The sequence below is a fragment of the Beta vulgaris genome, chromosome 7 (genome assembly GCF_026745355.1).
Source record: "Beta vulgaris subsp. vulgaris cultivar EL10 chromosome 7, EL10.2, whole genome shotgun sequence".
Taxonomy (NCBI): Eukaryota; Viridiplantae; Streptophyta; class Magnoliopsida; order Caryophyllales; family Amaranthaceae; genus Beta; species Beta vulgaris.
This window is the reverse complement of record NC_079208.1, coordinates 31,064,040-31,077,848: the sequence shown is the minus strand read 5'-3', so window position 1 is coordinate 31,077,848 and position 13,809 is coordinate 31,064,040. Positions and strand designations below refer to the sequence as shown.

Sequence of the window (13,809 nt, the reverse complement as noted above, 5' to 3'; positions counted from 1 at the left end):
AAGCCATGGGAGGAATGAGATTTCGGGATTTGAATTGCTTTAATCAAGCCTTGTTAGCTAAGCAAGGTTGGCGGTTGACCAGGGATGACCCTACTTTATTACACGGCGTTCTCAAAGCTCGTTATTTCAAAAATTTGGGATTTTTAGATGCTTTGAGAGGGTTTGATCCGAGTTATAATTGAAGGAGCATGGGGGGGGGGAAGCTTTAATTTGCTTCTTGAAGGCTTAAGGTGGTGTATTGGTAACGACAAGTCAATTAAAGTTTGGGAGGATGCATGGCTACCGGGCGAAGGTACGCATTTCGTTCCCTATCCTCTCCCAAATAGTAACCCACAACTCGAGTTAATGATGTCTTGGATATGGAAATGGGTGCTGGAATATTAATGTTGTGAACACGACTTTTGCGGCTTATGAGAGGCCAAAAGTGCTGGATATTTCTCTTTCGTCATCTTGGTGTAGTGACTCAATGTATTAGTGCCCAACTTCGGATGGAAACTACACAGTTTGAATAGGGTATTGGTTGGGAAGGTTGGACCATGTTCGAACATGGAATCTATTCTATGAGCAGCGATAAAGAGACATATGAAGACTAGTGTGGAATGTTGATGGGCCTCCAAAATTGCGCCACTTCATCTGGAAAGCATGTAAGGGTAGCTTGAGTGTGATGAATGTTCTCCACAAATGCCATATTATTCATGATACGAGTACGTCGCCGGTGTGTGGTCATGGGGAGGAAACAATAATGTACTCCTTATTTGAGTGCAGGGTGGCTTCGACTATATGGGTGTATAGTGAATTTTTGAGTCATTTGATGGAGGCTCCGCTGACTTCATTTGCTGAGAGATTTCTGTGGTAGTCTGGCATGATGGGGAAGGAAGAGGCTGCTACTTTCGGGTCCCTAGAGCCGGCTGCATGGTCTTGTTGCAATCAAGTGGTGTTTTAGAGTGATGAAGGATCAAATGCAGTGAGTGTGGCAACAAGTTTTGTGAGATAGAAAATGGATTATGGACAATACAATGCAACGGTGTGTATGTCTCCTTCTTTTGCTCGTCTTGTTGCAATATCCTCGTGGCATCCTCCTCCTCTCCCTTTTGGTAAAGTAATTGTAGATGCTCATGGCAATGGAGTGACTTTGGGATGGTTATTCATGACAAGTTGGGGTGCATTAAAGCTGCTGGAGTTCAACGATTGGCGGCTAACTTGAGTCGAAGGTTGCTAAAGTAAGGCTGCTAGATTTTGGGTGGAGGTAGCAAGGAGGCTGGGGTATGGATGAGTAGTGATGGAGTGCGATGCTTTGAGCATTGTTTGACTCATCAGAGACAAGAAAGGAACTACCCCTATTTTCATTATTTATGATGATATTATTGAGATTTGTAACTCTTTCTCTGCTTTTGATTGTGTTCATGTTAAACGAACTAGAAACACAGTTGCTCATTCCGTTGCCAGATGGAAAGCTGTTCTTGATTATGAAATTATTTCTACGAATATGTTCCCCAAATTATTCAAACTTTGGCGGAATTAGACTTAATATAATTTCTGGCCATGTTTTCCTAAAAAAACATAAAATTTGAAAAGGTTACTATATGGAAGAAAAGGGTCACTACGTTAAATAAGTAATTTGGTCCACATTAATATTATCGTGGACTAGGTCCACGGAAGACTAACTCTTAGTAAGCTTGGTTAATAACTAATCAAGTTACTTCAGGACCAAAAAGCTTCTACGGTAAATTTACACCTTCTCCAGCTCTGACTTGTGCTTGTCAAGTTGCTCTCTCAACTCTTTCTTCCATCCTTGAATTAGCTGTTCTTGCTTCTCAATAAGCTCTGTTTTGACCTTCAACTCTTCTTCCATGACAGCAAGTTCCTAAAGAGCATGAAAATTCATCAGCAAATGGGTCAGTTATTTGATATTTTCAGGTGTCCAGCTTATATATATGGAGCTACATTTCAATACTCCCTCGTTTACCTTCTGAAGCATTTCAGCCTTGGTAGGTTGATCCTCACGTTGCAGACTGATGAAATACAGCTGAAGCTTTTTCGCAGCCTCCATAAAGTCTCTTGCATGTCTTTCCACATCGACTATAGCAACACACACCATTTGGGATTATGATTATAATGGAAAGACTGTCCATGGTTATTGGTTAGGACTGTTGTGAAAATTTTCCTTTTCTTCAAGGCCCAAACAAACATTTTTTTAAACATCAAGAAACCATAATTTCAGCCCGGTGATAAAGAAACAAGAATTTTGTATCCTAAAAGTGAAAACATACATGATGGTATAGAAGATTTTTAGAATGATAATTGTAATACACAAGAGTATTGCAGTCAAAGAGTTCTCTTGTAGTAGTACCAAATACAAGGTTCTTAGTACAACATTCAAGCAAAGAAATGTCATCCAGCTCCTTGCAGTGCCACTATGAGATATCATGGCTCTATACAAGTAACTTGCATCACAAGATGCAGATTTTAGCAGCTAGACAGTAGGAAAAAAAGAAGTAATGAGTTGCACAATGTGATAGATTATTCACTACCAGTAGAACTCATGATGCCAACTTTTTTTTACTCTTGAGCGAAAATACACTTATTGTCACTATGATAACCATAAACTCCTGCAGTTTCTTTCAAAAAGCCTATATCCAAGCAACTAACAGCTACTATCAGGGAGTGTAAAGAATACTATTTGAAATCTTGATGACCTAACCAAGCTACACCCTATATTGAGATATGTGCTAACTTGTCAAGGTGAATTCTGGGAGACGTTCAGTACCTTATCCTGCATTTTCTATTCTACTCCATAAAATTCTAGAAATTTCAGTCTATATGAGACAATTTAACACAGAAAGACTAACATTTCATGAAGTAAAAATTGCGCCCACAGATCAAACACAAAGAAAATTTTCCATTTCACTACTTGTAAATGTGACCTTTGCGCCAAGTTAATTATGATGGACTACATCAGATTTCTCACGAAGTTGTGTTTAAATTCTTATTGGTTATCCTCAGAAGTAGCTTCTCATTACTTGCAACAATATAGTTGCACATATTTCAGGTAATGATTAACCAATTGATCCTATTAAAGTTTTTCAACAATAGGTCCTGTGAGGCCAATATCCAATAATTGTAATACGAGGAAGTCTTTTCAAGAAAAGAGAAAAAAAACATGTCACTGAAATTTGGTGAAACAAACCTTATTGATGTTTCCTTCGTTCAATATGGCTTAGAATAGTTTATATTCTGGTCTTTTTGCCTCTCCTAAACTATAACGGGGCGTTTGGTTTGGGGGAAACTGGAAAGGGAAAGGGAATAGAACCTCTTGATTCCCTTTTATGTTGTTTGTTTTGGGGGTTTCTTTTCTCCCCCTTTCCCCTCTTTACCCCCAAATCCCTCTAATTTGATTACCCACACCCCCCCAAGGTTTCACATTCCCTTTCTTTGACTCACCATAGCCCACCTCCTTGACCATCCAACCACCACCACCAAACCACCACAACCTAACCCAATCATTACCACCACTAACCGGCCACCACCCAACCGCCACCATCCAACCACTTCCTTGACCACCCACCCGCCGACAACCCTAACCCAACCACCGAAACCCTAACCCGATCACCGAAACCCTAACCCGACCACCGAAACCCTAACCTAACCACCGTTTGAAGCTCTGTTTTTACAGACATGCTGGCGGAACCCTAACTCGCGACACTACTGGATGGGGAGAGGGTGGCGGGCGGACGCGACGCAGGGGAGGGGGAGCGAGAGGACGCGACGCATGGGAGGCGGGCGGGCGGATGCGACACAGGGGAGGGGGAGCGAGAAGACGCGACGCAGGGGAGAGGGTGGCGGGCGGGCGGATGCGACGCAGGGGGGGGGGTGCGGCGGCTCGCGACGCTACTGGATGGGGAGAGGGTGGCGGCAGAACTACAAGGGAGGAGGAACTGGTGGTGCTATGGTGGAAGAGAGGTAGGAGGAAGAAAAAAAATTTATACCAACCAAACAACACTTAACATCTAAGGGTTTTGCTTTCCTTTCCCTCTCTACCCCTTTCTTGATTCCATTCCCTTTACCCCATGACAACCAAACGCCCCCTAATAGTAGACCTAATCAAAGGCAGAAGGCAGGTGCATATGACTTAGCGGAGTTGTGGTGGTGTTGGCGTGTTGCAACGAAAGTAATTTATACTATCTACTATAACAGAAGTCATTGCTTTCCATTATTACTATTCCCTCCCGTAGTCCCATTTCCCAAATCCACCCCTTCTAATTCACCTAACCTTGTCGAAATTATTTCAGAGTACAACTATATACATGTACAATCTATGTAGCACAGGTACTTTTACTAGGTCTTGTACTCGTACGCGATACGATACGTATCCTGTATGGATACAAGTACCCATTCCTAAAATTTTGAAGTAATGGCTCTTTTGATAGTTTGCTATTTTCTTTTTTTGAAAAGCATTTCATATTTTTCTTAACAGAATAACAAGATCCATGTATCATTCGCAGAAAAATTCATTTGTTTCTTAATCACCACTCAATCAAGAGCTTACAAAATCAAAAATTCCAATCAAACGACTAAACTTTACACTCAACAATCCGGCAGAACTATTGCCAAAATTCTTTTAGGAAAACCTAACAAACAACATAAAACAGTAAAAAAAAAAAAAAAAAAAGGGTGTACTTGGGAAATCCATAAATAACAAAAAAATTGAAGCGGAAAAGTAAAATAAGAAGAAAAAAGGGGAAGAGAGATACTCTGATGAGAAGGATGAGGGGAACGATCAATAGCTTGGAGCTCGCGAGCAGGCAAGCAAGGAAGAAGAGCAGCCTCCAACGCGGTGACACACTGTAGCATTTCCTCCCTCCCCACTTGCTGCGGTGGTTGTTGTGGCGGCGCCGTTGATGGAGTTTCTACACTTTGCTGATCCGCCATTTGCTTTTTGTCGGATTTCTTTTCTCCGGGGCCGATTCAAATCAAGAATTATAGTAGGAGTGCATTCATTATACCCCGCGTGAATTTTTTTTTTTTGGTGGAAGAAAGAGGAGCGAGACGCCCCAACAACAAGAAAAAACACTGCGTGAACAATGTGTGATACCTAGAGTCCATTTGGTTTGTGGTTATAAATAGTGGTAATCACAAAACATCGAATTTCCTTCCTAAATTTTCATTATCACCCAATATCATCTTCCAAAGTGATAATGGATATTAATGAGATTTTAGAGAGAAAATGAATATATTGGGCTGAAGTTGCGTTAACATAGGTAATTTTTTTTTTTTAGCCAGAAAGAAAGAAACTAGGGAGGAACCCAACTAACAGGCCACCCTAAAGCATCCTTACGGATGATTTTGGAAAAAGCAATATCAGGAGATTCAAACCAATAACAGAGATTAGAAATGGAATGGCCATGATTTGCCATCCAGTCGGCAGCGTAATTAGCTTCTCTAAAAACATGCTGAATATTATAATTATCAAAGTTTCTAAGATCTTCCGCTGCATCATCAATAAGAGTATTGATAGACCAAGGAATTTTCCAGATCCTTTTGATAGCTTGAATAACCGAGAGATTATCACCTTCAATAATAATATTTCTAGCCCCCAGAAAGAGAGCTCCCCTAATACCTTTTCTTAGACCCCAGGCCCCGGCTACTAATATAGAATTATGATCAGCGATGGCTTTAGCACCACTAAGCACAAGATTCCCCACAGCATCTCTAATAACAAAGCCATATGCAGTGCTACCATTCTGCAACTTGGAACCATCAAAATTAAGTTTAACAAAATTAAGAGGAGGGGGGGAACAAATTACATTAGGCCTAGGCTTTTTAGGGACTTTAACAACTTGTTGACTATAACCCAAATTAGAAGAACTAGAATAGGAACAATCAAGATTGTGCATATAAGCTTTAATCATAGCCCCTAGTTTGACTGGAGAAAAGCTTTCCTATCGAAAGGAGACACTATTTCTAGCATACCAAATGAACCACCAGACAATAACATAGAAATTAAGGTTCTTAGGAGTCATAAAAGACTTAAGCTTACAAAAGTACTCAATGAAACAAAGATCATTGTTATCTATAGGAAGGGGGAAAAAAACCCCATTGGCATTAACTATTTCTAAAACATCATGCATAAAAGGACAGTCGAGAAATAAATGATGGGCATCTTCTGAGTGAAAGTTACAAAAAACACACTCCAAAGGGACAAAAATATGACTCATTTCTAGCCTCTTTTTGGTCGGGAGACCATTCTGACAAATTTTCCACAAAAAGAATTTAATCTTAGGTGGAATACATAAATCCCAAATCCAAGCAAAACTAACCTGGTTGGGCGGATCTATGCCATACCCTTGAAGCAGAGCAACACCTGATTTAACCGAATATTCTCCATCTGTAGTAAGACCCCAAAAAATCCTATCTGCAATTTTATTAGAAGGGATAAAGATTTTCATAATAGCATCTACTACATTAATTGGAACGTAATTTAAGAGAAGAACTCTATTCCATTGAGCAGCATCTGTAATAAAAAAGTTAACCATCAACTCCTCTGACCCAATAATAGGGGAGTAGTTATTTTTGATAGGGTACTTAAACACCCAATTGTCATTCCAAAATGAAATATTCTACCCGTTCCCGACCATCCATCTAAGACCTTGCTTAAAAGGAGCACGAAGCGTCATAAGCTTACGCCATTGTCAAGAGACATTAGCTTTAGTTTTATAAGAGAATAAAGTGTCTTGCTTTAGATATTTTTGCTTAACAAGTTTGACCCATAAATTATTAGGCATCCTAATTATTTTCCAAAGAAGTTTAAACTGTAGAGCTAAGTTATTAATTTTAGCTTTTCTCAACCCCAATTCGCCAAATTTTTTAGGCATACAAATCTTATCCCAACCTATCAAATTAGGAGCTTTAGAATTCGGATCCTTATTCCAAAGAAAATTCCTATAATTCTTATCCAGAGAAGAGAGGATAGAAGGAGGGAGAGTAAAACTTTGCATTTGGAAGCTAGCTTTAGAAGCCAGATTAGACTGAATTAAAATAGCTCTTTCTGCTTAAGATAGAGAATTGGCTCTCCACTTGGTAAGTTGAGAGGAGACTGTTTCTTGAACAAAACTAAAAGTTGCATTTGTGACTTTGTTACTAATAATTGGACAACCCAAATAATTACCTAGAGAAAGAGAGTCTTCCATCTGAAGAATATTTTAGAAAACACTTAATAATTCTGTAGGGGTATCAGTAGTACATTGAAAAGCAGACTTATGGAAATTGACAAGTTGGCCTGACATAGAACAATATTTGTTAAGAATGGATTTTATAGCATGACAACTTTCTACTTTAGCTTTTGCAAATATCATTGTGTCATCCGCAAAAGTTAAAAAAGGAATGTTAACTCTAGAATGACCAAGAGTGACCCCTACCAATCTAGAAACTAAGGAACTAGCGTGAAACAGTTGACGGGCTAAAGTTTCCGCACATGGAATAAAAATATACGGAGAAAGAGGATCTTCTTGACGAATACCTCTAGAAGGGAAGAACATATCTCCAGGAATACCATTTACTAAAACAGAAAAGGACACAGTTGTAATGCTGATGTGTCCAAGTCATCCGCCAATCTTAGGCGGATTTCGAGTCGTTTTTGGTGTCGGTACAAGCTTAGTGTCGGGATTCAGGAGAGATTTGACGTTAGGAGGTGTTGCCGGAGGATGTTGTGATTTGAGGAGTCTAGGGAGTAGTTTACATGGTGGCACACTCGAGGGCCGATCTTAGCCCTCCGATCACTTTTTGTATCTCGGAGTCCTTGTTCGTAGTCCTTTATGGTGCATCTTCCGAGGTTTTCCGAGCTTTGTCTGAGTTCCGAGTTTTGAGGTCCGTGGTTCGAGCTTCATTGTTATTCGTCGCCTGAGGATTGATCACACTTCAGCTCTACAGCTCCACGGCTTCCTCAAAAGCCAAGTTATTTCTTCTTTCTTTGTATTTTTGTGTTTTGGTGCGTTTTTGAGGCAGAGAGCTCGTCGCGACCCGTGATTAGTGTCGCGAGTCGCGACCTGCCTATTGTCGGGAGTCGCGACCCCTGCCGCAGCACCTTATATTTTCTTTTCTTCCCTTGGAGGGTAAGAAGGTTAGGTTAGCTTTTATTTTTAGTTCTAACTACGAAGGAAAGGTGGAGAGAGAAGGGTGTTCCATAGGTTTTCATCTACTCTTTCTTATTGGATTTGTAATGAACTCTATGGCTTTGCTAGCTTAAACTTCCATCTTGGATTTGGTTATTGAAGCTCTAATCTACTTGTGAGAACTTCCTACTCTCTATTTTCTTATGGTCATTGTGATGCTTCTTGTATTTATTTCCATGATATTTGCATAATGTTTGTTAGGAACGTTACTAGTATTGTTGTGTGAATCATCTAATGCTAGTTTTAGGTGCATAATCGGATTGGTGTGTTCCTAGCTCCATGTAGCATACTAGGTGTTTGATTAAATGCTGAACATTAATCTTGTACACTTAGAGAAGCATAGCTTATTACTTGAATGTTGTTGCTTTGATAACATTAGTAATCCTATCGTGTTCTTCGACTTTAATGCTACTTTGGTTTGGACTTAAGTGCGATTCATTTGAGTTAAGTCATAGTAAGAGCGGTTCAAACCACGCCGATCGTGTGTTAAACCACGATCTAGGAGGATAGAAGTATCAACTTCTCGATAGGTGACCATAGGAAGGGTTGAGGGTTAAGGTTTCGTGATCACAAAGTTGGCTAGGGTGGATGTTAACCGAGTCCAAGGCCTTTTTATATTGTAATCTCTTCGTGTTTTAGTACCGTGCGTAGTTTAGTTTACTTACATTGTTCCAAATCCCCCCTATTCGGTTACTTTGGCCTTAGCACATACTAGGGTTCTTAATTCGCTAATTTCCGATCAAGTTCCTTTGCTCCCTGTGGATACGATCCCTACTTCCATTATACTTGCTTAGTGTGCATGAAAGTAGGTTAATTATATTTGGTTAGTAGTACATGGCAAACACCTACCAAATTTTGGCGCCGTTGCTGGGGAGCAGCGCATTACTTGTTTGTAATTAGTGAATTTTTATTCCTTAGGTTGTATTGCTTTGTAGTTTATGGTTAATACTCGTTCTACTAACCAACATCCTTTGCAGTACGATCGAGATTCGGAATTAACTCTTTTCAGGTTGAGAAGAGAACGGTGTGAAAACTTCAAGGAGCTTCCTTTTACTATCGAAATAGAAGAAGAGATGCCTCCAAGGGTCGAGCACTAGTAGAATAAATGCTATTTGCTGCGGTTTAAAAGTGCCCTATTGCTGCGGTTTTGGGCGCGCAGCAATTAAGAGGGCAGCAATAGGTATTAATAATATTGCTGCGGTTTTAAACCGAAGCAATATCTTCAAATATTGCGGCGGTTCTAAGGCCAAACCGCAGCAATAAAATTATTTTTTATTTAAAAATTACAACCTATTGCTGCGGTTTCTATGTCAAAACCGCAGCAATATGTCATGGTACAAGTACATTTTTTTTTTTTGGATAATTGTTAATTAAATTTGAAATATTAAAAATATGCAACTAACCCATCTATTATCCACCAAATTTGCACACAAACTCAAGATAAAATGAAATGAATCTCATATATATATATATATATATGATAAAGATACAAACTAATTATAGAAATAATACAAAAGATCCAAAAAGTAAAATGAAAAAACAACTATTACAACTTGACTAATTACAAATATTATAATAAAACAAAAAATATATTAAAAATAAACAAAACTGATAAAAAACGAAAAAAAAAAAAAATCCTAAAACAAAAAAAATACCTCCAGAACAGATCTAAGAAAATCCTAAAAAAGAAAAAAAATTCTAAAATAAAAAATTTACTAATAAATCTAAACGAATGAAAAACATACACAATAATAGATCTAAAAAAAAATCCTAAAATATGAAATTTAGCAACAGATCTACAAACCAAAAAAAGAAAGCAAACAACAACGATTCATGTCGCGCGGTTCTGGATCTCGTTTCGCGAAGAGAGTGAAAATGTTGCGCGAATAACTCTAGTCTCGACGAAATCGCGAAGACCAATAATCGCGACGAACCAACCGGAGACAGCAAATAGCAACCGGAGACAGCGAACTCTAGAGTCTCGACGAAATCACGAAGACCAATAATCGCCGGCGCTAATCGCAACCGGAGACAGCGAGTAGCAAGCGGAGACAGCGAGGACGACGCTAATCGCGAACGAACCACCCGGAGACAGAGAGTGAAAGTGCGCGAAGATCTTAGAGGAGTGAGAGGAAAGAGAAAGAGTGAGAAGAAAGAGAAAGAGTGAGAGGAGTGAGAAGCAGTTAGAGAGGATTGAGATGCGTGAGAACTGAGAAGGAGTGAGAGGAAGAGAAGGAGATTAGAGAGAAAGGGAGGCGCCGTGGGATCTGAAGGGATGAGAAGGAAAAAAAACCCTAAGTGACATGCCTTGTTAGTTGTCACGCCTTTTATATTTATTTTTACTATTTTTTAATGATATTGCTGCGGTTTTTGTTACAACCGCATCAATATATTAAAATATTATTTTTTAATATATTGCTGCGTTTTTGTAAAGAACCGCAGCAATATTTCTGGTCAAATAGTCAATTTTTTTCAGAAATTTTCCTAATGACATTATATTGCTGCGGTTTTAGGTCAAAACCGCAGCAATATCTTTATTTTTTATTTTACCTTTTTCCTTACGTGATATATTGCTGCGTATAGGTAAAACCGCAACAATACCACCGTAGCAAATAGCATTTATTCTACTAGTGGAGCCACGCACATTGAAGGAGCTCACAGCTCCTAACCTTGATCAGCAACCCTTATGCATTGCATTCCCACAAGAAGATGAAGGGGAGACTTTTGAGCTAAAATCGGGGTTAATACATTTGCTTCCGACATTCTATGGGCTAAATGGTGAGGATCCGAATAAGCATCTTTCGGAGTTCCATGTGGTGTGTAGCAGCATGAAACCAAGTGGCGTGTCGGAAGAGAAGGTGAAACTCAAGGCATTCCCATTCTCATTAAAAGGTGCGGCAAATGATTGGTTATATTACCTTCCACCGGGTAGCATTTCTACATGGGCTGATTTGAAAAAGGCTTTTCTCGAGCAATATTTTTCGACTTTGATGTCTTTGGTGTTGAAGAAGGAGATAAGCAACATCGAGCAAAAGAGTGATGAAACCTTTTATGAGTATTGGGCCAGATTCAGGAAGTTATGTGCTAGTTGTCCTTATCATGGCTATGCAGATGAAGACTTAGTGCTCTACTTCTATAATGGATTAAGTGGTGAAGATGCACGAATGGTGAATGCAGCAAGTGGAGGGTCAATTGTGAATAAAACTGCACAAGCTGCTAAAGATTTGATAAACGAGCTAGCTGAGGGCTCGAGAAAGTTATCAAAATCGCGATTCAAATCTTAAAATCTTACGATTTTACGATTCAAAATATGGTAGACGATTCAATTCGCGATTCTAGACGATTCTATATATTTCTGTTGACTAGCGAAAACCTCGCAAGTTTAAATCATGCTAACAAAGGAAATAAGAGATATATATTGTTAGTTATTGCCAATATAGTGGGTAAACAACTATTTTTTCCAATTTTTAGGTCTTTTGACTTATAATTTTAGCATATTCAATGAAGATTGAGTGCAATATCTTGATTATACATGTTTGTAGAATCTTACGATTCTACGATTCGATTTAACGATTCGATTCTAAAGGTTGTTTTCGATTCAAACTAGAATCTCGATTTTAACAACATTGCTCGAGACAATTCACTAGAAGATCAGGAGCTCGTCGTATGGCTGCCGAGAGTCCCGGAACTTCTAAGTTAGAGGATCAAGTGCAAGCTTTGACATCCATGATGCGGGAATTCATGACAAAAGAAAAGAATACTCAACATGTGAAAGTTTGTGGCATTTGCTCTTCGAATCATTCCACAGATTTTTGTCCTCATTTGCAGGAGGAAGCGAGTGAAGAGGTAAAGGCGGCCGGATTTCAGGGCCAAGGTTTTCAGAAGCGGTATGACCCGTATTCGAACACATATAATCCTAGGTGGCGAGATCACTCCAATTTGAGATATGGGAACACTTCGGGAAACCAGCAGGGATCGCACCAGTATAACCGTCCTCCACCTCCTGACCCGAGACACCAGGAGCAAGGAGCTCCACATTTTAGGCCACAAGGCCAAGTACAGGGACCAAGTACCAGCATGTCAACTGAAGAAATGATTAATGCTTTAACTAAAAATGTGACTAACATGCAGGGAAATATGGTTCAATTTCAGGAGGAGACCCGATCGAGTATCAAGAATTTGGAGCAACAAATGATTCAGGTCTCTGGAGCAGTGAGCTGATTAGAGGCTCGAGATTTGGGAAAGCTACCGTCTCAAACGGAGCTTAATCCGAAACAGAATGCAAGTGTAATCACTTTGAGGAGCGGAAAAGAGATAAAAGGAAGAGATAAAGAGGTCGAGGAGGAGATTGTTGTTTATGAGCCAGAGCCCGAGCCTGAGCCAGAGCCAGAACTTGAGCCTTCCACATCTCATGAGAAGCCCAAGCAATCACCACCTCCACCACTTTATGAGCCAGCTCCTCCTTTTCCAGAATCATTGCGAGACACTCGGAAAAAAGAATGTGATTGTGACATTTACGAGACTTTCCGTAAGTGTGAGGTAAATATTCCCCTTTTGGATGCTTTAAAGCAAATTCCTAGGTATGCTAAATTTCTTAAAGAAATGTGTACAACAAAAAGGAAACAAAGGTTAAGGGGTGCCCAAAAGGTAAAGGTTAGCGAGCATGTCTCGCCATGTTCCGAAAGGCACTTCCTCCGAAGTGCAGTGATCCAGGCATGTTCGCTATCCCTTGCGTGATTGGGAACACCACATTTCCTAGGGCTATGCTAGATTTAGGGGCTTCAATGTCATTCCATATTCTTTGTATGAGTCTCTAAAACTAGGCACCCTACATGAAACTGGTGTTGTGATTCAGTTAGCCGATTGCTCTAATGCTTACCCGAAAGGGATAGTAGAAGACGTGTTGGTTAAGGTCGATAAGTTAATCTTTCCTGCTGATTTTTATGTTTTAGATATGTAGCATGACAAGCACGCTACTCCTATTTTGTTAGGAAGGCCATTTCTAAAAACTGCTAGAACAAAAATTGATGTGCATAGTGGTTGTCTTACTATGGAATTTGATGGAAGCCTTGTAGAGTTTAACATCTACTATTCCATGAAATTCCCGAGAGATGACCACTCTTGTTACTCCATAGATGTCATTGATTCATACTCGCAGGATGTTTTCGATATAGGTGGAGAAGATTCTTTGTAGGTAGCTCTTGAACATAGCTTGGAAGGAAATGATGTTGAGTATGTTTTAAGTGCTAACTTGCAGGAAACAGTCCAGGCTTTGGAGGAACATGTGACTCTTCCACTCGTTCCCTCCTTTGTGGGTCCTTTGCCTTTGACTATCCCTCCGGGGAAGCTTTTACCATCTATTTTGCAGGCACCCGTAGTTGAGCTGAAATCATTGCCTGAGCATTTGAAATACGCATTCCTTGGAGATGGAGATACACTACCGGTGATTATATCAAGTAAGCTCTCCGAGGAACAGGAAAGAAAACTCATCGAGGTGCTAAAAGAGCATAAGGAGGCATCGGGTGGGCTATAGCAGATATCAAGGGAATAAGCCCAACCACTTGCATGCACCGGATTTTTTGGAGGATGTGCAAAGCCCGTGCGACAGCCTCAAAGGCGGCTTAACCCACCTATGATGGAG

The 13,809-nt window shown here is 39.9% G+C and overlaps 1 protein-coding gene across 1 annotated transcript; it reads right to left on the bottom strand.

The window, feature by feature from the left end:
- Positions 1-1,439: 1,439 nt before the first annotated feature.
- LOC104898927 (mediator of RNA polymerase II transcription subunit 28) lies at positions 1,440-5,077 on the bottom strand. The gene is made up of 3 exons (XM_010686055.4): positions 4,752-5,077; positions 1,967-2,079; positions 1,440-1,864 (listed from the first exon to the last, which is right to left on the bottom strand). The coding sequence occupies exons 1-3, from the start codon at positions 4,927-4,929 to the stop codon at positions 1,730-1,732; spliced, it is 426 nt and encodes a 141-aa protein (XP_010684357.1). The 5' UTR covers positions 4,930-5,077; the 3' UTR covers positions 1,440-1,729.
- Between the last annotated feature and the right edge of the window lie 8,732 nt (positions 5,078-13,809).